General features: G+C 52.8%; 1 protein-coding gene across 1 annotated transcript in view; it reads left to right on the plus strand.

Moving 5' to 3' along the window:
* The window catches only part of MATCAP2 (microtubule associated tyrosine carboxypeptidase 2), a 19831-nt gene extending 9947 nt beyond the window's left edge, over positions 1-9884 (plus strand). Inside the window, exons 7-8 of the mRNA XM_069084585.1 lie at positions 946-1043; positions 6329-9884. Of these exons, the coding sequence (XP_068940686.1) occupies positions 946-1043; positions 6329-6490 (260 nt within the window). The 3' untranslated portion in view covers positions 6491-9884. The remainder of the gene's footprint in view (positions 1-945; positions 1044-6328) is intronic.
* The last annotated feature ends 10407 nt before the right edge of the window (positions 9885-20291 follow it).

A 20291-nucleotide genomic window follows, 5' to 3' on the forward strand; every position in this document is an offset into this window, starting at 1 on the left:
GAGTGGGCATCACCTGGGCCTCCACTGGAGGAGCGGGCATCACCTGGACCTTCATTGGAGGAGACACGGGTATCACCTGGCCTTCACTGGAGGAGGAGCGGACATCACCTGGGCCTTCACTAGAGGAGCGGGCATCACCTGGGCCTCCACTGGAGGATTGTACATCACCTGGGCCTTCAGTGGAGGAGCGGGCATCACCTGGGCCTTCACTGGAGGAGGCGTGGGCATTGTTTGGCCTTCCTCTGAACCAGCACAGAACAAAACATAATCAGCCTGGGCCAAGGAGGCGTCATGGGTCAGCGGCAGTCCCTGAAGCCCCCAGACATGGATAGCCGCTGCCCACCCTCCTGATGTCCGGGCCACTCTGGGTGTGGCCAGTGGAGAAGCTGGGTTTGCTTGACTGGGCAGATTTGTAGTGGGATGGAGAGAAGATCAGGGTTTATTTGCCAAAAAAAAGTAATTTTAAGAAAGGGCATCATCTCTAACCCAGATGAATTGCTCTGTGGTGTAGAATTTCACGCGGGGGAGATGGCCACCCTTGGGTGAACCAGGACGTCTGCTGTGGCCATAGAGGCCTCTCCATTTCCCAGGACTTCTCTTCTTCCCTCCTCAGCAACTTTTACTTAAACACTGTTTGTTTTCCAGAGGGTCCCATGGCCCCAAGCCCGGGGCTACAGGGAAGGAGCCGTGGAGGGGCAGCTTCTCGGTGGGGGGCATTGGGAATCTGGGTAGGCTAGAGTAGGGGAGGGTCCGTGTGAAGCAGTGATCCACCTTGGGGTTCCTAAAAACTGCCCTGTATGCTGGCAGGGCTCTTCATTCCCTGCTATGCCTGTACTTGGATTCTGGTCTGTGAGAAGCTCTCCCCGACCCCAGTGCAGAAGAAGAGTGTGTGTGTGGGGTCAGAGCCCACTCTGAAAAAGCTGCGTGTTCCTTTGACTCCACCAGGTTGCTTCAATAAAGACCAAGTCTACCTGGACGGCATTCTCCAAATCTTGAGATACAGAGAATCCATTGACTTCCACTTGCTGACCACCCTGGGCAAGGTAAGGCCCCTCAGCTTGTTAGTGTAGACCCCCGGCTGGCCAGTGGGCACCTTCACATACTCAAGGAGGGACACAGCTCACACCTTGCCATTGCTGTTAATGGCACAATAACACAGGGCAAACACGTGAGTTCACTGTAAAAACCAGCTTGAGGCTTCATAAGTGATAAGGTGAAGAAGGAAACAGAAGACATAAGTCAATTTTCCTACCAAAAATATCAATAAAATTGAATTATAAAAAAGTCACTTCTGAATTTGATTCACAACTAGGTTATGCTGTAGTCTGATTCCAGACTCCCCCCAGGTGCTGCTGCAAGGCCGGGGCTGGGGGTGGGGGGGCTGGCTGTGCCAGGAAAGCCCAAAGCAAAGCCAGGTGCTGGTGTCCCAGAGTGCCCTGTCTGCCTGCAGCAGCAGTGAGAATGAAGAGAGAGGAGGGTCTGAACCGGGCATTGATTCAGGAGCAGGAGCAAAGTGAGGAGGGGTCAGACAAAGCAGTGTGCCCCCTTTCCTGGCCTTGGCAGTGCAGAGGGGAGGCATCCAGAGCACAAAGGCAGGATCATTTTACCACAAGGAGATGAATGGGGAGGGTCTGCAGAGAAGTCTCAGAATGGGGAGGGGACAGAGCTGGAAACCCAGATGAGGGGACCAGGGAATGGGGGGCCAGGCCTATCCAGACTTCCATGGGAGAAGTGGCAAGACAGAGTGCTTACAGGATGGAAACTGTGGCTCAATTTGAAAATAAATGTTTATTAAACATCCCCTTTATGTGAGAGACCATGTGCCGGGCACTGGAGACAGCAGCACCAACCTGCCAGGGAGTCACTGTCTTTGAATACAAACTGGTGTAGTGAGTCTTCAGGCTTGCCACAGGAAGGGCTTGGGGCTGCCTCTGCTGGCAGGGTGGGACCTCAGGCCTTCGAGGAGGGGCATCGCATTGTCCAGTGCTCTGGGGTCTATGCCGTCCAAGCCCTGGCAGCCAGGTCACCAAAGACGCACAAGACACAGCCAAGAACTCGCCGGAGGCAGTGCTGGACAGAGAGCACAGAGGGAGTGGTGGCCTCGGCCTCAGGGAAAGCGCATCAGTCCCATCTCTTTGTAGACGAAGGACGGGCCCTTCATTCTGTTGCTCTGTTTGGCAATGTATCTGGTGAGTAATTTAGTAAGTCCAGAGTAGGGAATCCACAGAAAAAGAAGCCGTCCGTCTGTCCGTCCGTCAGGAATCGCTGGTGTTCCACGTGTCCCAAAGCTCCTCTGTTTTCATGGTGGACAGGTTTAAATTATCACACTGAGGAGCTCTTTGACCCCAAGCCAAGGCCTGGGTCTCTCTCAGCCTCAGTCTCCTCATCTAACATTGAGATAATGAAAGTGCCAACCTGCCAGGTCCTAGTGGGGATGCAATGAGATTTTCCCACAGTGCTTTGCAGGTGCGGGCTGCTGGCTTTTTCTGCTGTTTGTTATTCAAGAGGTATTAGCCCCAGGGAGCCAGAGGAATCCCTGGAAGGGACGACTGTCTTGGTGTTTGCTTTTGTGTGCCCAGCACCCAGCCTGGGACACGGCAGGTGCCAGAGTCAAGTCAAATCAGCACTCGATGATCCAGGCCCTGCTGTGTGCCAGGCCCTGAGGAGACAAGACAGGCCAGGACAAAAGAAAACAAAGACCAGGCCCTGCTTTCCAGGAGCTCATGGCCTAATGGCAGAGACAACAGGCAAAGACCCATGGACAGACAAGAGACAGACAGGAGGGTTGGGGCAAACCTCAGAGGGAATGCCCTAAGCTCTCAGAGAACTGGGAAAGGCTCTTGGGAAGGTGGGACTCTAGGGGAGACTGGAAGGAAGCCCCAGTACAGAGACGAGGGAAAGCATCATAGCCAGCAGGTCATGGAGGAGGGGGGAAGAAGATGGAAAAGGCAGGAAGGGGCCAGCTGAGCGAGCACTTTAAAAGCCGATCCTGGAGGTCTGAGAGACATGGTCAGACAAGGGCTTTCAGAAAATCCTTGTGGCACTGAGCAGGGAGAGCCTTGAGGAAGGGGAACCAGCCAGCAATTGTATAGTCCAGGGAAGGGGAAGAGGCCCCTACCAGGTGGTGACCTTGTCAGAAGAGAGAAGAGCGTCCAAGACAGGCTTCAGGAAGGTAGAAATGATGGCTTGGGGGGCAGCTAGGTGGCACAGTGAATAGAGCATCGGCCCTGCAGTCAGGAGGACCTGAGTTCAAATCCGGGCTTAGACACGACATACTTACTAGCTGTGTGATCTTGGGCACATCTCTTAACCCCAATTGCCCAGCCTTCCCCCTTCTAAAAAAGAAAGCGGAATGATGGCTTGGCACCTTAGAGGCTCCTGAGAGTGAGAGGGTCAAGGACAGGTCAAGGGAGCCCGGCGGGGAGGACAGGGCTTCTCTCAGCAGCCGTCAGCAAGCGGGAGGCTCGCACGTTCCATTCTGGTCGTGCTGAGTTTGCGATGCCTGCAGGACGTCTGCTTCAGAACACTCTAACAGACCACTGGGCATGCCGGACCAGTGGTCAGGAGGAAACTCAGTGGTCATGGGAGCTGAGGGGATGGCCAAGCACAGTAGTACAGAGGGAGGTAAGAAGAGTGGGGTCAGCCCGGGAGACTGAGGGGAGAGAAGAGACTGGGATGGGCAGAGGCTGGAGGACGAGCCAGGCCGCAGCAGGGAGCAGAGCTGTGAGCTAGTGGTGCTCAAGGACACACGCATCAACAGACGGCTTGTGGAGGACAGGAGACAAGGAAGGGGCCAGCAGACAAGAGGCCTGGAGAAGTGGATTTGGAAGCGGATTGAGCTCCATCAAGACCAGGCCTGACCTTCTCTTCTCTTGGCAGGGTTGCTAGAATAGGAGCTTAAAGAAGGAGTGAAAAGGGATCTTTTGAGCACTAGATTTTTTGTAGCACGTGGCTACGGGGGTCACAAGGAGGGAAGGACAGCAGCGTGTTGTCTCAGGGGCTGCTATCTGTCAGAGGAGACCATGGACAGGGAAGGCTTCAGCTACCAGACGGATGGAAGCACCCTGGGGTTCTCAGGAGGTAGCTGGAAGCCACGGGGCCACATCCACGTCAGATGTGGGACCTTGGACTTCGGTGGTGATGGCTTTCTTCCCTGGGTCTTCAGGAATGCTGGTCGTGGCCACCCCTACCCAAGTGAGCAAGGGCTGCAGCGGCCGTGGTGGATGAGGGGACTTGGCCAGCGCATGCCAGCTTCTGTCCCTCCTCCGAGGTCCCTGGTTTATCACATAGGCGGGCCATCTGGGGCAGTCAGCAGCTGGTATTGCGGCAATTATTGAGACAATTTATTTAGCTTTTAGCCACTTCTCTCCCAAAGCTTTTCATTCTGTTGTTGTGGGTGAGATAGGGGTCTTGTTGTGAAAGGGGCTGAGGGCCTGGAGGGCTGCAAGGAGGGCAGAGGGGACAGAGGTCAGCGGGCAGTGGAGATGGTGGCTCTGAGGACAGCGTTTACCATAGAAAAGAGAAGATTCAGGGGAAGGAGGCTCTTTTCAAGGCTGTGACAACCTAGCCCATAGAAGCAGCACCAGACCTGTCCTCCTCAGCCCAGGATATGGAACCAGGAGCAGCATGAGCTTCAAAGAGAATTCAGGCTGGATGTTCAGGATGGAGACCATCCTATGGGGTGCAGGCTGCCTGGGGAGGCGGGCGGGCCCAGGGGGCCCCAACCCCCTTCCCCTAGCTGAGCCTGCTTATTCCCTCCAGTTTCCTCCAAGCATTTAACCGAGACTTTGCACAAGGAATAAACTCAGCTTCACTGGCAGACTGAAGGTTTGGGAGAGGATAAGCTGACCTAAAGCTGTCCTGTGCCGATGAAACCCGGGCTCTTTGTAACCGGGCATCAGGCAGTTCTCACCACCTGCTATGAAGGGTGAGGACATTTACTTTTTCTCTCATGTCTGGTCCATTAGGCTGATCCCTGGAATATTTGAGTCTGTTTAGAAATCAAGCCTGCATGGAGCTCCCTGCAGCTGGCTCTGGGCTTTGGTCACCCACGATAGGCAGGGAACACCTGCTTCCTAAGGTGTCTGTACATGTTGAGCATAGAGTGTCCAGCTCCCTCTTGTTGAGGAGATCCAGGCTGGTGCAGTGGCTCAGAAAAGCACCATCGTGGGCTGAGGTGCTGGCACCGAGCCCTGGCTCTGGGTGCCCTCACTGGTACGGCCGACCTCACTGGGCTATTACAGGAAATGTCATCGTGTCTGCATTGTTGTGTGACAGAGGGACACCAAGGATGTTGCAAAGGCATTGTTATGTTTGACAAATTCACCCCCATTAGTCCATGAGTATCTACTTCCTGTAAGCACCAGGACAAGGGGAGTCTCAAGGAAGGAGGAGAATCTGATGCAGCCCCAGGACTCTTAGAACCCCCAGAACCAGGGAAGGTGAAGGACAAGGCCTGGCCACCATGCCTGCTGTGGCCACAGGCCCTCCCAGGCCAGGCCAATGTCCAGCCCCCACTGAAGCCCCTACCCCCACCCCGTGGGTCCTTGTTGTACAAAGACAAAGGCCCATAATTTGACCTGGGAAAAATCCACACCAGCACTTCCCAAAGCCCTGAAGAAAGCAGCTCTGTCGGACACCAGCCAGCCACAGAGGGTGTTGTCCCAGGGCTGAGGGCAGCACCTTTCTTCTGGGCTTGGCTAATTCCACGACAAGTCTTAGGGCCTGCAGCAGGAAGACTGGCAGACTGACAGTCAGGAGACCAGAGTTCAGATCTCAGCTCTGGCTTTGCTGGCTTGGTGAGCTTGGGCTTATCCCTTCCTGCCTCTGCATCCTCTGGGGCCCCTTCTAGCTGTAGGCCCATCATTCTATGAACAACTTCTTATAAGGTTATGAATCTTGCCTTGTGTGTATGTGTGTGTGTGTGTGTGTGTGTGAGAGAGAGAGAGAGAGAGAGAGACAGAGACAGAGACAGAGACAGAGACAGAGACAGAGACAGAGACAGAGAGACAGAGAGAGGGAGAGAGCGAGCTCTATCAACAGATTATAGATTAGGTGGTCATGGCAAAAGAAGTTGATAACCAGTTCATTTGCTAGGCCAGCAGAATGCAGCGATTTCTGCTTTTCAGGGTCAAAGTGCTCTTATAAGTGAGTCTTCTCTCGAGACTCCTTAGTCTCTGTTAACAGAAGGAATATAGGAATTGGCCTGAGCCCCGGAGGAGTCTCCTAGACCATCCTTCTGCACAGGGTCCCACCTTTGGGAGAGGCTCCCGCTGACCCCAGGCCCGGGCTTGGCCCTCAGCGCTCACCTTCCCTCCTTCCTCCCCAGGTGTCCTTTGAGGACGTGGATCGCTTGAAAACACTGGCCGTCACTGAAAACCTGAGGGTGCCGCATTTCCTGCAAGACAATGAGCGTTACATGGAGCAGCTCCAGAAAATCATGGATGTGAATGAGCTGACGGACAAGGAGCTCCAGGATCTCATCTACTAGCGGCTGCCAGGCCTGGAGTGAGGATGTGCCCTGCTGGGCCGGGGCCAGAAGTCTATAAAGCAAAGCAGAGATTGATTCCAGGTTCTCGGTGAGGACGATCTGCAGTATTCAGCAATGTTTTTTAAGTGCTTTAAAATACAAACCTGAAACAATTTCCCAGAAATGTTTCTTTAAGGGGGAAAAGGTTCACACTTTGGTTCCCTTCTCAGTGTTAACAGTCGACCTTCCAGTGCCTGGCCTCTGCGGAGGCCCCCAGCCCAGCAGGGCGAGGGTTCAAGCGCTGATTTCTGTGGTCTGTGTGGAAGACTTCAGCTCCAGACCCTCTCTGGGCCGTGGCGGAGGCCTGGCCGGCCAAGTTGCCCCAGATTTCCTCCTGGGAGCCTCCAGTGCACCCAGGTTATTTTCCTTTCCAGCACCCTAAGCAAAGCTGCCTCTTCTCTTTCTTACCCCATGCTTAGGGTCTTTGCTATCCCTTGGGTGGGGGGAGGGCTGTGGGAGAGGGAGAGGGGTTATCCTAAATGCGAGCTCATAAATGTTGATTAGTGGCATAGATATCAGAAATGTTGGGGGGGCTTTTTATTAAAAGGAATTTCTCCTTGGTGGAGGGAAAAACAGAAACTGCTTTTCGTACGGGGTATTCAGTATAGTTTTATGTAGCTGTGTAATCTGGTGATGGGCCACAGTGGGAGAGCCCACCGTCACCCTCCTGACCCCACCGTCCAAAGGGGAGTTGTGGGATAAGTTTTCCTAGTACAGGTGACTCACACTTGGCTGAAGAAGTGGCCCTAAAGCACCAGGGCTGCCAGCCTTGGTTTGAGAGACGTCTAGTTTTCAGAAACTGGAGGTCTCTCTTGACATGTTGCTCTCCCAGCTCCAGGCTGGTGCTATGTTCTCCTTTGAAAAGTGACAGAAGCCTTGCTTTTCCTCCCCACCCAGATCTTCAGTCCACTCCCTGGAGCTGCACAGTGGGTGCAGGGTAAGCATGTAGGGCCTCTTCCCCAGCAGCAAGCAAATGCACGTTCACTTGTTACCAGGATGTGTGAGCATTGGGAAGAAAGCCCATCTTGTGATAATAGGGCTTTTATAAGCCTGAACCTGGGGAGAAATCCAGAGTGATGCTTGAGCCTGGCCCTGCCCTGTTGGATGAAGACATGTGTTCTTGATACGGAGCACCTGGCCCTTTTATTTTTTTAATCAAAACAGCCGGCCTACAGCAGCTTGGCCACTGTGACAGACACCCACAAGCCGAGCTCACCTGCATCTCTTTCCTTTCTCTGCAGCCCTCGGCATGTTTTGCTGCCAAAGTCAAGAGGGCTTATTCTTATTCCAAGACTGTGCACATTCAGAAAAAAAAAAAAGAATTGTAACTGCCCTGGAGAATGTTTGGGGGAAGATGAGTTTAGATTTCAACAAATCATTCGACTCGGTCATTGGGTGCATCTGGAATTGGGCGAAGAACTATGCCCAGAGCATTGACATTAATGCCATCTGTCATGACCCTGTCCTTGGCCCTGGGCCATTTACCATCCTGTAAGGGACTCCACTCTGCGAAGATGCCAGGAGAGCTCACCCAGCTCCGGCTGTGGCCTGAGTCTAAGCTGGACTTCCCAGATAGGAGGTGGGAGAGTTTATTTGGAAGATGCCAAGCTTTTAATGGACAGCAGGTTCTTTTTGTGCCAAAGCGTCATCATGGTCAAAAGGCTCGTGCAATGTTTGTCTCCACTGAGAGACACTGTGTGTGTACAGAATATGGTGGGGGGGTTGGGGGTTGAGGTCAGGCCATGCTGTGAGCATGGCCTTTTAGAAATGACATTGATTAAGCTGAACTGGAGAAAATCTATGGGAAGCCAGCCAACACTAAGGTGCCCAGTTCATGTCTTGCAAAGATCAGTTGAAGGACATTGGCTTAGCCGTCGTCAAGTGTTTGGAAGAGAACTTAGATCTCTGTAAGGAAGCACTTGGAATGGCCAAAGGGCCCAGGTGGGGGGTGGGAGGCCCCCCATGCTGGAGAGCTGGGCCCCTGAAGAAATGCTAGCATTGACTTCTTAAAAGGTCTAATCATACATGAGCGAAGGCCTCTTACAGGAAACTTGGCAGGCATGGGCAGGACCTTTGGAGCCGGGAGGTTGGAATGCCATGCAGATTGTTTGTGGCTTAATGGGCCCATATCTCCTCCACGCATGTAAATGGGCACACCTGGATAGATGCCCAAGGACACTGGTAAGAGGTAGTGCTTCCAACTGGCCCCATTCAGCGGCTGCTCATGTTTTTAGAACATCACACAGCTCCAGATGCTCCCGAGTTTCCTCAGACCTCATTTAAAACTGAAATGAGGCACTCCCCCTTTTAAAGAACAGATTGGGCAGAAATGTGTATGCCGATGATCCCGGATCATTAGAAACACGCGTGTGTTGAGCATTCGCAAGCAATAACACTGCTACTCTCAGAGTTTTACAGAGTAAAGACGAAAAACCACAGCAGCCTTAATTTTCTAGCTCTCAGACTAAATGGAATGAAACCCTTTAGCCTCTGTAGTTTTAAATAGGCTTTCTCTCCTTCTGCCTTAATGGTTCTAAAAGTAAAATCAAGATTCATTATGAGGAGAAACTGACTTTTGGATCACCCTCACCACGTGAAAATGGGTTCACAAATAGTTCCAAGTGCAGGCAAATGTTCTCACGTGGGGGGGGGGGCCATAGAATAAATATTTTGAAATACTTTTCAGTGTGGGAACCTAGTGCTATACCTTGGATCCTTTGAGCAGACTGTGAAGTCCCTGTCGTGACACACGGTACACTTTTGGTTCCTGTTCCTAAAGTGACCTGCCACTGTCTTATCCCTTCACGTGAAGCGTCTGGTCTGATAGAAATGCAGCGTTCCAGCCCCTGGGTGGGCGGGGGAGAAGGATTAAAGGGAGACTCCTTTCAAGGAGAAGGTTTCTGTGCTGATTTCCACTCTTTGCCCCGGCTTGTTGTGATTGCAGGATTCGGTCTTTCCTGTTGCACACGCTAGTGTTTCCTTAAGTCTCTTTGTCAAAGGTTGGTGCTTCTGAAGTATCTTAAAAGGTTGTTCATTTAAGCAGAATTCTAGAATGTGAAATACCAGGATGGGCCAGGGGCCGGCCGGGCCATGGTACCTGACAGGAGTCTGCCTAGAATTCACATACAAACGCCATGAATGCGGTGAAGTCAATCCAGTCCCAGTAAGTTTTGGTTGAGCACCTACTCTGGCCCAGTTTGAACACAATTGTCATTTCCTTCTACAGCTCTGTGAAAATGTTTAAAATGTGTGATGTTTGTTTTGTAAACTGTTGAAATTTTCAATATGACCAGTTTCAATGACCAGTTGTTATTAAAAGTAACCTTGACGTTCTGAAATAAAAGTTCCTGGATGCTACTTCTAAGACTAATTCTGACTTCAGCTCCCCTGAACCCCCAAACCAGTTATTAAGGCTCCCCCCGAAGAGAGGTAACTTCCAGACAGAGGAATAAATACAGAATATGTGCCAAGCACTTTGGCATAGACGGGAGGGGGAGCATGAGAGGTGCCATGGGCTCTGATGTTTACAGAAACTGGGAGAGGGCATTCCAGAGAGGGACTTGTCGGGTCAGAGGTGTGGAGGTTGGAGATGGGATGTCCTGCCTGGGCAAAAGCCCCTAGAGGGGCAGTGCTGTGGAATCTGACTGCAGAGCTCATCTGCCCTGACTGCTTGGGTGACAAGGAGAATGAGGAGAGGGGTGGGCAGAGGGGCGCCCTAGAAGCAAAATGGCGCCATGAAAGGCTCTTGACTAGATGACTAACATGGTCAGAGCTGTGGCAGCTGTGTGAAGTGGGCCTTGGAGAAGGGAAGAAAATGAGGGAGACCGATTCAGAGGCTACCAAAATGGGAGAGGAGGGATTCCCTGGGTGGGCAACAGTTGGAGAATGGGTGGGGAAGGGGGAAGATGATGAGTTGAGTTCAAGATGCCTATAAGGTGAGACCATGGGGAGTTCAGGATAAATGGATTAGGGAATCGTCTGCATAGAGATCATGATTGGGACCCAATAAGAACACAGGAAATTGGGAGTGGGGCAGAGCAGAAAATGACAGGCTGAAGGGCCAGTGGATGTAGAAGGTGAGGCTGTTGGTGACATCAGAGATCAAGTGCTTGAGTGCTTGAGTGGCTGAATCGGTCTCCCTCATTCTCTTCCCCTCTCCAAGGGGTAAGGGTGCTCCAGATGGGCAATGGCAAGTGAGGGGGTGAGGGAGATTCGGGTCAGGCTTAGAAGCAATCCTTCTTAACCTTTTTATGTGTCAGGTGAAATCTCTGGACCCTTCCCAGAATACTATGTCTGAAGAAAGGAATAGCCAGCCTTTAGATAGGGCTTGCTCTGCACCAGGCCTTTTCTCTTTTAATCCTCTTGGTGGCTGGGCTGGGGGCGACTGGAGGGGTGGTCTTAAAGGCTATGAGAGTGGAGGGCCGGCTCTGGGAGGTGTGCTCAGTAGGTCTGGCTTCTAGGCTAAGTCAGCAGACAAGCTCGTGTCCATGGTACCCAGGACCCCTCGTGGGGAGGGGACTACTAAGTAAGTCTGATGGGACAGGCAGGAGAGCTCCCTATTGCCCCCAGCAAAGATCCCTCAGGAACCAAAGCGAATGAAAGAGCACATGAGGGGTCTTGATCAGAACGCCTTCTACCCTACAAGGGGCCAAGCCCCCAGATCTTTGCATGTGCTGAACAAAAAGGCTTCAGCTTATCCAGGGAGGCTGCTGGCTCGAAAGGGAGCAGTGTGGTCCAGTGGAAGGTGCTGAGGTGTCCAGGGCTGGAAATGAGGAGAAGGAGCTCTGGGCCTGGCTCTTATCACCAGCCACGTGTGTGAGCCTCGGCAGGTCACAGACCCTCCTGCACCCAATGAGGGGGAGGATGGGGCAGGCTGGAAGCCCCAGAAGCTGAGGCTTGGCACCCTCCTTACAGTCTGCAGAACTATACACTGACTGATGACAATCTCCTCCCTGACACTCGGACAGAGATGCAGCTCCAATGGGGGCCCTTTGGTTCTGATGGTTTGCAGAGGGAAAAGCCCTCAGCTGGCATGGCAGGGAGGGTGGCCACCTGGTGGGCTTGATTTTTCACTCTGTCACTGTCATTCACCAGCTAGAGTTAGGCTTCCTCATGCTAGAGGGGAAGTGCAGGGTCACGGATAGAGCACCTCATGAAAAGGCTGTGTGACCTTGGGCACATTTGTTGACCTATTCATGCCCCAGTTTCCTCCTCTGTAAAATGAAAGGGTTGGCTTCAGTGGTCTCTTTGCTTCCTTCCAGCTCAAAACTCTCATCTTATTCTAGTCCCCTGGCTACATCTGGGGTTATTTAGAAGTTGCTGTTGATGCTTCTACAATAGGCTGTGGCTGCCCTCCTGAGATCCAGCCTGGCCAACAGCAGCCCCCAAGGACACCCTTCCAGGCAGGATGTGGCCTTGGGGTCTGGGAGGACCCTGAGTGTTGATGAGCCTCCTGAGATAGCCGGTTTCTGCCCAGCAACTGGACGTGAGCCAGCCCCCAGCTTGCAAGGTCTCTGTCCTGGGAGCCCCAGGGAGGCTTCCTGTCCACCTCCTTTGTCTCTTTTCCCCTTCTCCACCCATAGCTTCTCACTGTCCCTCTCCACTGCCTCTGCGTCTTTCAGAGGCAGCCCAGGGCCTGAGCCCCTTCTAGCTCATCTGTCCTCCAGGTCTCTCCTTAAAAGCACCCCAGGAAAGGGCTGTCCTCTCTTCCTCCCTCCCTCTGTTCCTCCAGAATCTCTTCCAGAGCCCCTCAAGTTCTTCATTGAGCCTGCTCTGAAATCCTTTTCCACAGACTGATAAAACTCTAGGATCCTTTGAGGGATAAAAAGCATCTTGAGAGAGCATTACAGATCATTTCTTATTTGAGGATTTTTAAAGTCAGCCTCCCCTTTATATTTGAGAAGTAGGGTCATTATCAGAGACACTTGCCATAATTTTTTTGCTATTACTTCATTGTCTATGGTAACTTTTAGCAAAATGCCATTTCCCTGATTATCTCTTTCAATTAGGTCTAGTTTTACTTTTGCTTTGGCTGACATCATGAAGGCCACCCCTGCCCTCTTCACTTCAGCTGAAGCATAATGCACTCTGCCCCAGCCCTTTATTTTACCTCTATCCAAAAGGTGTCCCTTGTACACAGCACACCATTGGATTCTGGTTTCCAATGCGTTCTGCTATCTGCTTCCATTTTATGGGTGAGCTCAATCCATTAACATCCACAGTTATGATGGCTAACTGAATTTTACCTTCATCCCATTTTTATTCTTCTCTCTTTTTATGTTGTCCTTCCTCAAAAGTCTGTCTTGCTTCTGACCACTGACTTCCCCAATTTGCCCTTTTCATCACCCCTCCCCCATATCTCTTATCCTATCCCTTTCCTGTCTTCCTCTTGAGTAAGATACATTTCTATCCCCAAATGTGTGTGAGTGTGTGTGTGTGTATATATATATACATCCATATATGTGTGTGTATATATATACATCCATATATGTGTGTGTATATATATACATCCATATATGTGTGTGTGTGTCTGTGTGTATATACTTCCATATATGCGTGTGTGTGTAATCTCTTTGAACCAATTCCAATGACAATAAGGTTCGAGCATTGCCTGCTGCTCCTCCACACCCCAATTTTCCCCTCCATTATAAAAGCCCTTCCTTGCAAGCCTCTTTGTAAGAAAATTTCTGCCATTCTACCTCTTCCTTTCCCTTTTCCCCAATGTATCCTTCTTTCTCTCTTCTTCTCCTCCCTCTTCCTCCTCAACATAATTGACTTACACTCATGCCCTCTGTTACATTCCTTCTAACTGTCCTAATAATGATAAAGTTCTTAGGCACTGCATGTTTCATCTTCTCACATAGGAATGTCAACAGTTTAACTCCATTGAGTCCCTTATGATTCCTTTCATGTCTACCTTTTTTATGTTTCTCTTGAGTCTTGCATTTGAAAGCCAGATTTTCTGTTCAGCTCTGGTCTTTTCATCAGGAGTGCTTGAAAGTCCTCAGTTTCAGTGACTGTCCTTCTCCCCCTGAAGGCTTATGTTCCATTTTGTTGGTTAGATAGTTTTTGGTTGTAATCTTCACTCCTTTGCCTTCCAGAATAGTATATTCCAAGTCTTCCATCTCTTTAAAGAAGCAGCTGCTCAATGCTGTGTCATCCTGACTGTGGCTCCACCATATCTAAATTGTTTCTTTCTGGTCTCTTGCAATATTTTCTCCTTGACCAGGGGAGCTCTGGAATTTGGTTTTAATGTTCTTGGGAGTTTTCATTTGCAGATCTCTTTCAGGAGGCGACGTGTGGATTCTCTGAATTTCTAGTTTGCCTTCTCATTCCAGGATATCATGGTGGTTTTCCTTGCTAATTTCTCTCAGTAGGTCCATCTCCCCACCCCATTTTTTTTATCATGCTTTCAGGTAGTCCAGTATTTCTTACATTATCTCATCTCCATCTATTTTCCAGGTCAATGGTTTTTCCAATGAGATATTTCCTATTGTTTTCTATTTCTTTCATTCTCTTGACTTTGTTTTATTGTTTCTTGAACCAGGAGATCATAGTGTACAGTTAACAGCATTGTTGTAATGATGATCAACTGTGGAAGACTTGGCTACTTTGATCACTACAATTATCCAAGACAACCCAAGGATTCATGATGAAAAGAATGCTATCTGCCTCCAGAGAGCAAACGGATGAACGCTGAGTGCAAACAGAAGGATCATTTTCTTGCCAAAAAAATGTTTTTTTCCTTTTTTATAATATGGCTGAAATGGAAATGTTTTGCATGATTTCACATGAATAATTGATATATTGCTTTCCTTCTCAGTGGGTGGGGGAGGGAGAGAATCTGGAACTCAAAAGTTCTAAAAGAAAAGAATGTTAAACAATATACTTCCCCCCCACCAAAGTCATTCTTCCCCCCAGCAAATCCCATTCCAGTGTCACTTGTCTGAAATCCTAAGGGAGGCATGAGGCTGGGCAGTGAACTTTTCCTCCCAAAACAGACTCTTCTCAAATCACTTCCTGCCTGACCAGTCCCCATTGGATGGAAAGAATGCTGGACCAGGAGGGAGGAGGCCTAGCTTCAATAATGGGGGGGAGGGGGGCAGTGAACGAGCACCTCTAAGGCCTCTCAGGTGCCTTGCAGCTCTAACCACACCACTGCGCTCTCCTACCCCCCCCCCCAACCATGACATCCCAACCTTGACACCCAGGCCTTTCCTCAATGTGAGGTTTCTCTGCACTGAAAGTCAGCCAGATGTCAATGGAGCCCCAAGATCTTTCGGGAGCAGGGGTCCAGCTTCACTCTGCCCTTTGGACAATGGCACCTCCAGCCCCTTCCCGCCCCCATGCAGAAGCCTTCAAACAGAGCAAGTGCTGGGCCAACCCCAAGGGTCCCTGGGAGCTGGATCCTGCAATCTCTGAGTGAGAAGGGCCTGCAGAGGGAGTTCTGAGCCAGTACCGGCACATCCTCCCCAGCAAGAAGGGGAGGGCTCCTCACCCCCACCCCACTAGAGGTCAGCCGGCCTAGAGGATGGTGGCCGAGCATGTCCCTTGGCAGTGACCACTTGTGGTGTCTGCCTCGAGTGTGCCTGGTAGGCTAGGATCAGTCTGCCCCCTCCCACCTCCTGCAGCCACAGTGCTCACATGGGCACTGGGGACACGGGCTTCTGCCCCAAGGCCCAGATCAGTCTGGGGGCCCCCACTCCTTGCCCTACCTGAAGGTTTCCTGGTAGCCCAGAGTCATCACTGAGCAGAGACCGTGCATCAGACCTCTAGCACCACCGCGGCACCCAAACCCTTATTTTGTAGGCAGGAAAACTGAGACCCAAGAGAGACAGTGAGTGATCTACCCAAAGTCAGGGAGTGGCTGAGGTAGGTTTAAACTCAGGGCCTCACACCCCACCTCTGTCACACTTTCACTGCACAAATTCTCATACACAGATTCTCCCTTCAACTCGCCCAACATGTACTGAGCACTGGGTCACACAGCTCACCCAACATGGACCAAGCACCTACTGTGCACAGAGCACTGGGCCACACAGCTCACCCAACATGCACTGAGCACCTACTGCATGCAGAGCACTGGGCCACACAGCTCACCAACATAGACCAAGCACCTACTGCGTGCAGAGCACTGGGCCACACAGCTCACCCAACATGCACTGAGCACCTACTGTGTGCAGAGCACTGGGCCACACAGCTCACCCACCATGGACCAAGCACCTACTGTGTGCAGAGCACTGGGTGAGCTGGGTGAGACACAAGGCCTAGAGGAGCCCAGCGTCTCCTCCCTAGAGTAGCCTCAGACCCTCTCCATTGTAGTCGGGGGTCTCCCATAGCCACAGCCTCCAAGCCAGAATCCTCACAGTGCTGGGTCCTTTTCCTGGCTCCCCTGTAGTGTGTAGACCACCCCTCAAGACCAGCTCCAGTCCTTCCTGTGCTGTACATTGCTCCTTTCTTGTGTGTCCTGGGAACTCACTCCCAATGAAGAAACACCCTCCCCTGAAGCCCACCTGCCCAAGATGTGGAGGAATGGAGGGACTGGGTCAGTCTGCCAGTCAGGAGGTGCATCCCTCTGCCCTTCCACGCTGCCCCACTCCAGCCTCAAGGGCCAGCAGCCTTCCCCTTCTCTGGTCCTGCTCCCTCACCTCTGAAATGGGGCAAGCCCCCAGACCCTGAGCTGGACGGTTAGGCTGCATGGAGGACTTTCCCTGGCCGGGGCCCCTTCCCCAAGGCCCCCAGTGCAGGCCCAATGACACACCCTGGTCTGGGACAACTGGCTGCCAGAGGGGAGCCCAGGGCTGCAGCCCCACAGGCCCTGGAAGGCTTGGGGCCTGCCCCTGTGCTGGGTGATGAAGCTGTGCTTTTCCCTAATCCCACTGCTCTCCTGGAAAACAAACCATGCAACCAAGGAGCTCAGCCCTCTGCTCCCCCTGCCCAGAGAGTGAATCCAGGGGGTCTGATGGGTCACTTCTCTGGGGGTGGCCAGAGCCCCCCCCCCCCCGACTCACAGACAGAAGTGCAAAGAGCACAACTGGTCCTGGAGACAGGGGCCTGGGTTCAAATCTTGGTTTTACCTCTTACTGCCCTAGGATCCCATCATCTCGCTGGCCTTGGTTTCCTTTTGTGTATGACAAGGGAGGTAGACTAGGTCTGAAAAGCAGGGGACAGCCATTCCTGGGAAACCAAGGCAGACAAGAAAGGATGGCTTATGGCCAAGCCCAGGTCCCTGTCCCATTAGTCTGTCTGTCTGTCTGCCTCTCTTCATCTACTAGAAAGGGCAGCAAACACACGGTGGGAGACAAGTTATTCATATATAGGTTTGGGGTTTTTTTTTTTAGTTAATTAGTCATGTCTGACTTTTTGTGACCCAATTTAGGATTTTCTTGGCAGAGACATTGAAGTGTTAGCAATCCCATTTTGCTGATGTGAAAACAGAGGCTCAGAGAGACAGTTTCCCTTAGTGATGTTTTGGAGGGGGCCATGAAGCCAGGCCTTCTGACTCCTGCACTCCACTGTGAGCTTTAGATGGTGTGGGACCGTTTGCACCCCCGAAGGCCCCCATTAGTGCCTCCATCTCCAGGTCTCAGCCCAGCAGCCATGGCCAAAGCCGTGGACTGCACATGAAGGCTTCTTGGGAATCTGGCTAACTGGCCACCTCCAAGTGAGACCCGGCCACTAGCCTGGAGTCAGGAAATGCATCCCCCTCCTTGGCTTCCCCTGGACATCAGAAGCATCTTTCTCCTTGCAGAGACCCCCCTCTGCCTGCTCATCCCCAAACCGCTAACTGCAGCCTTGATGGCTGGAGTCCACTCTCCTCCGGAGGATGGTGGAGCAGACTCCCCGATGCCTCTGCTTGGAACCTGCTGACCAAGATGCCCCCGGCCCCCAGCGGCTCCTCCTCTCCCCACCTTTCCTGTTTCTTCTTGTGCTTCTCCCCTTTCAGACTGTAAGCTCCTCGAGGACAGGGCTCCCGAAGCACAGCGCCTGGCACATAATAGGTGCTTAATAAATGTTGATTATTTTGGATGGGTCTCTCTCCTTTCGGGACAGAAAGGCGGCAAGCAGGCGCAGGGCTGTTTGGAAGGACCTCGGCGCTGCCGGAGGCCGTAGCCGTGCGCGCCCCGTCCCAGCCACACCAGGGCTGCTCAGAGCGCAGCCAGGATGAGTCAGCCCTCATCAGCCAAGTTGTATGCGTTTCCACCCACACGCAGCTCACACGTGGGGACCAGATTTATCTGGGGCTGTATTTTTAGAATTCCAATTAGGAACATCAAAGCATCTCTCACTGAGTGGGAAGGGGAAGCAATCAAAGCTGGGCGCTCAACACCTCTCAGACAAGGTTTGCAAAACAAGCTCAGCTAAACTCGAGGGCTGTCTCCGAAGGCAGAGCGCCTGCTCGGAAGCGGGAGATGCGCGGAGCGCCCGGGCTAGCGCTGGCTGTGGCCAGGACACTGCCCAGGGCGCTGGCCGTGCTTGGCGCTCCTCCTGGACATTTACAGCTCCTCTGGGCGGTGGGCGCTCCCATTGTACCCATTTTACCCACGAAACTGAGGCCGAGAGAAGTTACGTGACTTCCCCAAGGTCACCGGGCTAGTAAGCTTTCGAACTCTGCTCTTCCCGACTCCACGTTCCACGTAACCGCCCCACTAGCCAAACTGCGCAAGAATCGAGACAGCTAGCTAGAATCCCCGCGGGAATGTAGGGGGTCAGCTTCTCTCCCACCTCCCACACTTGCCTTCCGCCCTCCCAGCTGCAGGCCTAGAGTAACCCGCCCGTTCTCCAATGATTGGCCCGTCAGCTTCCTAACTCACTTCTCTCTCATCCAGCTTGTGTTTGCTTGTCTGGGATCACCCTTCATTGCCCAGTAAAACACAGTCTCCTCGAGGGCAGGGACCCGCTCACTCTGGACTTTGACGCCCCCCCCCCCCCCCCTCCCGCACAGTGGGCGTGCTCAGTAAATACCACTGAATTCCTTCGTTGGGAAGTTCCGGCTCCGCGGCGGCGATGGCCAGGGCCTGGCTGAGTTAGGGATGGCGCTGTGGGGCGAGGGGAATGGGGAGCGGAGGGCAGGGGGGCGGCTTCACAAGCTGGCGCCCGACACGGGCCTTTAACAGAGGCTGAAGCCGGCAGGGAGATGTCTCCGGGGGGAGCCGAGGCGGCTCGAGGACCCTCCGACTGGGGCTGGGCCTTCAGACCCACGCCCGAGAGGGTCTGTCTGTAGAGCGGACTGAACACAAAGACGCCACCAATGGAGCCAAGGGGCCGATTCTGCTGAGGTTTATTTCAAGTCAAGTCAATGCAACCCAATAAGCATTTATCCAGTGCTCACCATCTACAAAACTCGGGGCTGGATGTTTGGGACACGGGATCAAAGAGGAAACAGTGTCTGCCCTCAGGGAGCTTACACTCTAAGGCGAACACCGGGAACCTCCTGTTCTCAGGTGATCCGATGGGGGGGGGTTACTGGGGGGGGGGGGGGAGGGGGGGGCAAGAAGGCTTCCCAGGGAAGTAGGCACCGGGCGGAGCCTTGAAGGAAGACTTGACAGAAAGGAGCGAGTGCATTCCAGGCAGGGCTCCTGCTGCTGAGCCAGCAGCAGACGCAAAGATGGAATGTCCAGTTGGACGGTCAGCTGTCCAATGCAGCCGGACGTAGAATGCAGAGAGAAAAAGAATAGTCTGGAAGGAGAATGGGGCTGGCCTTGAATGGAGATGCAGCCCTAAGGAAGATGGCAGCTGGGTGGGCAAAGCATTGGAGAGAGGAGAAATCCAAGGCAGGGAACCCAAAGGAGTGGTCAGAGGGCCTGGACCTAGGGCACCGGCCCCGAGGGGAGGGCCCAAGGAGCCGTGTGCAGGGAGGATGGACGGCCGTGGGGGTGAGGGAACAGGAAGCCCTCCAAGGTAGAACCTGGGGCCTGGGGAGGAAGGTGGGGGCAAAGTCTGAAGGAAGGCAGGCTTCCGAGGAAGAGAGGCGAAACGCCCATGGGATCCCAAGGATGTGAGCGGCAGTCGGTTGGGGTTGCTGCTGGATCCGAGAGAGGTCAGGGCTGGGACTACTTGCTTCTAGACGTAATCCAGGGGAGTGGTTGAGATCACAGGAGAGAGAGAAATGCGTGAGGAGAGAAGAGAACTGGTCAGAGCTGCGGGCAAAGCTGGGCTAAAAGCGAGAAGGCAGCGTGGGGGAAAGGGCTAAGGGGCGCTCAGAAAGGAAGAGTGCAGGGGAGACACGAGGTGGTGACACGAGGTGGTGACTGGTACTGCAGGAAGTAAAGACTGACACGGCCACCCCACCGGATTTAGCAGTTGGAAGGCTGTGGTCCATCACTGGGAGCCAGCTACAGGAGGGGGGTGGCTGGTCTGGGGTCAAAAGTCAGACTTAAAGGGATTAAGTAAGGAGGTAGTTTGAAAGCCTCCCTGCCTCCCCTCTCCGTCTTCCTCCTTGTCTTTTTTCTCTGCCCCCCTCCCTCTCTTTTTCTTCCCCTCTTCTTTCTGCTTCTCTCTCTGCCCTACCCTCTCTCCTCTCCCTTCCTCTCTCTTCCTTCCTCCTTCTCCTCCCTCCCTCTCTCCCTCCCTCTCTCCCCTCTCTTTCTCTCTCTCTCTCTCTCTCTCTCTCTCTCTCTCTCTTTCTCTGTCTCTCTGTCTCTCTCTCTGTCTCTCTCTCTGTCTCTGTCTCTCTCTCTGTCTGTCTGTCTGTCTGTCTCTCTCCCTCTCTCCCTCCCTCCTTCTCCTCCCTCCCTCTCCTTTCCTTCCTCCCTCTCCTCTC

This window comes from Petaurus breviceps, unplaced genomic scaffold (assembly GCF_028583685.1).
Source record: "Petaurus breviceps papuanus isolate PSGF00001 unplaced genomic scaffold, PetGlider_PUasm1.0 174, whole genome shotgun sequence".
Taxonomy (NCBI): domain Eukaryota; kingdom Metazoa; phylum Chordata; class Mammalia; order Diprotodontia; family Petauridae; genus Petaurus; species Petaurus breviceps.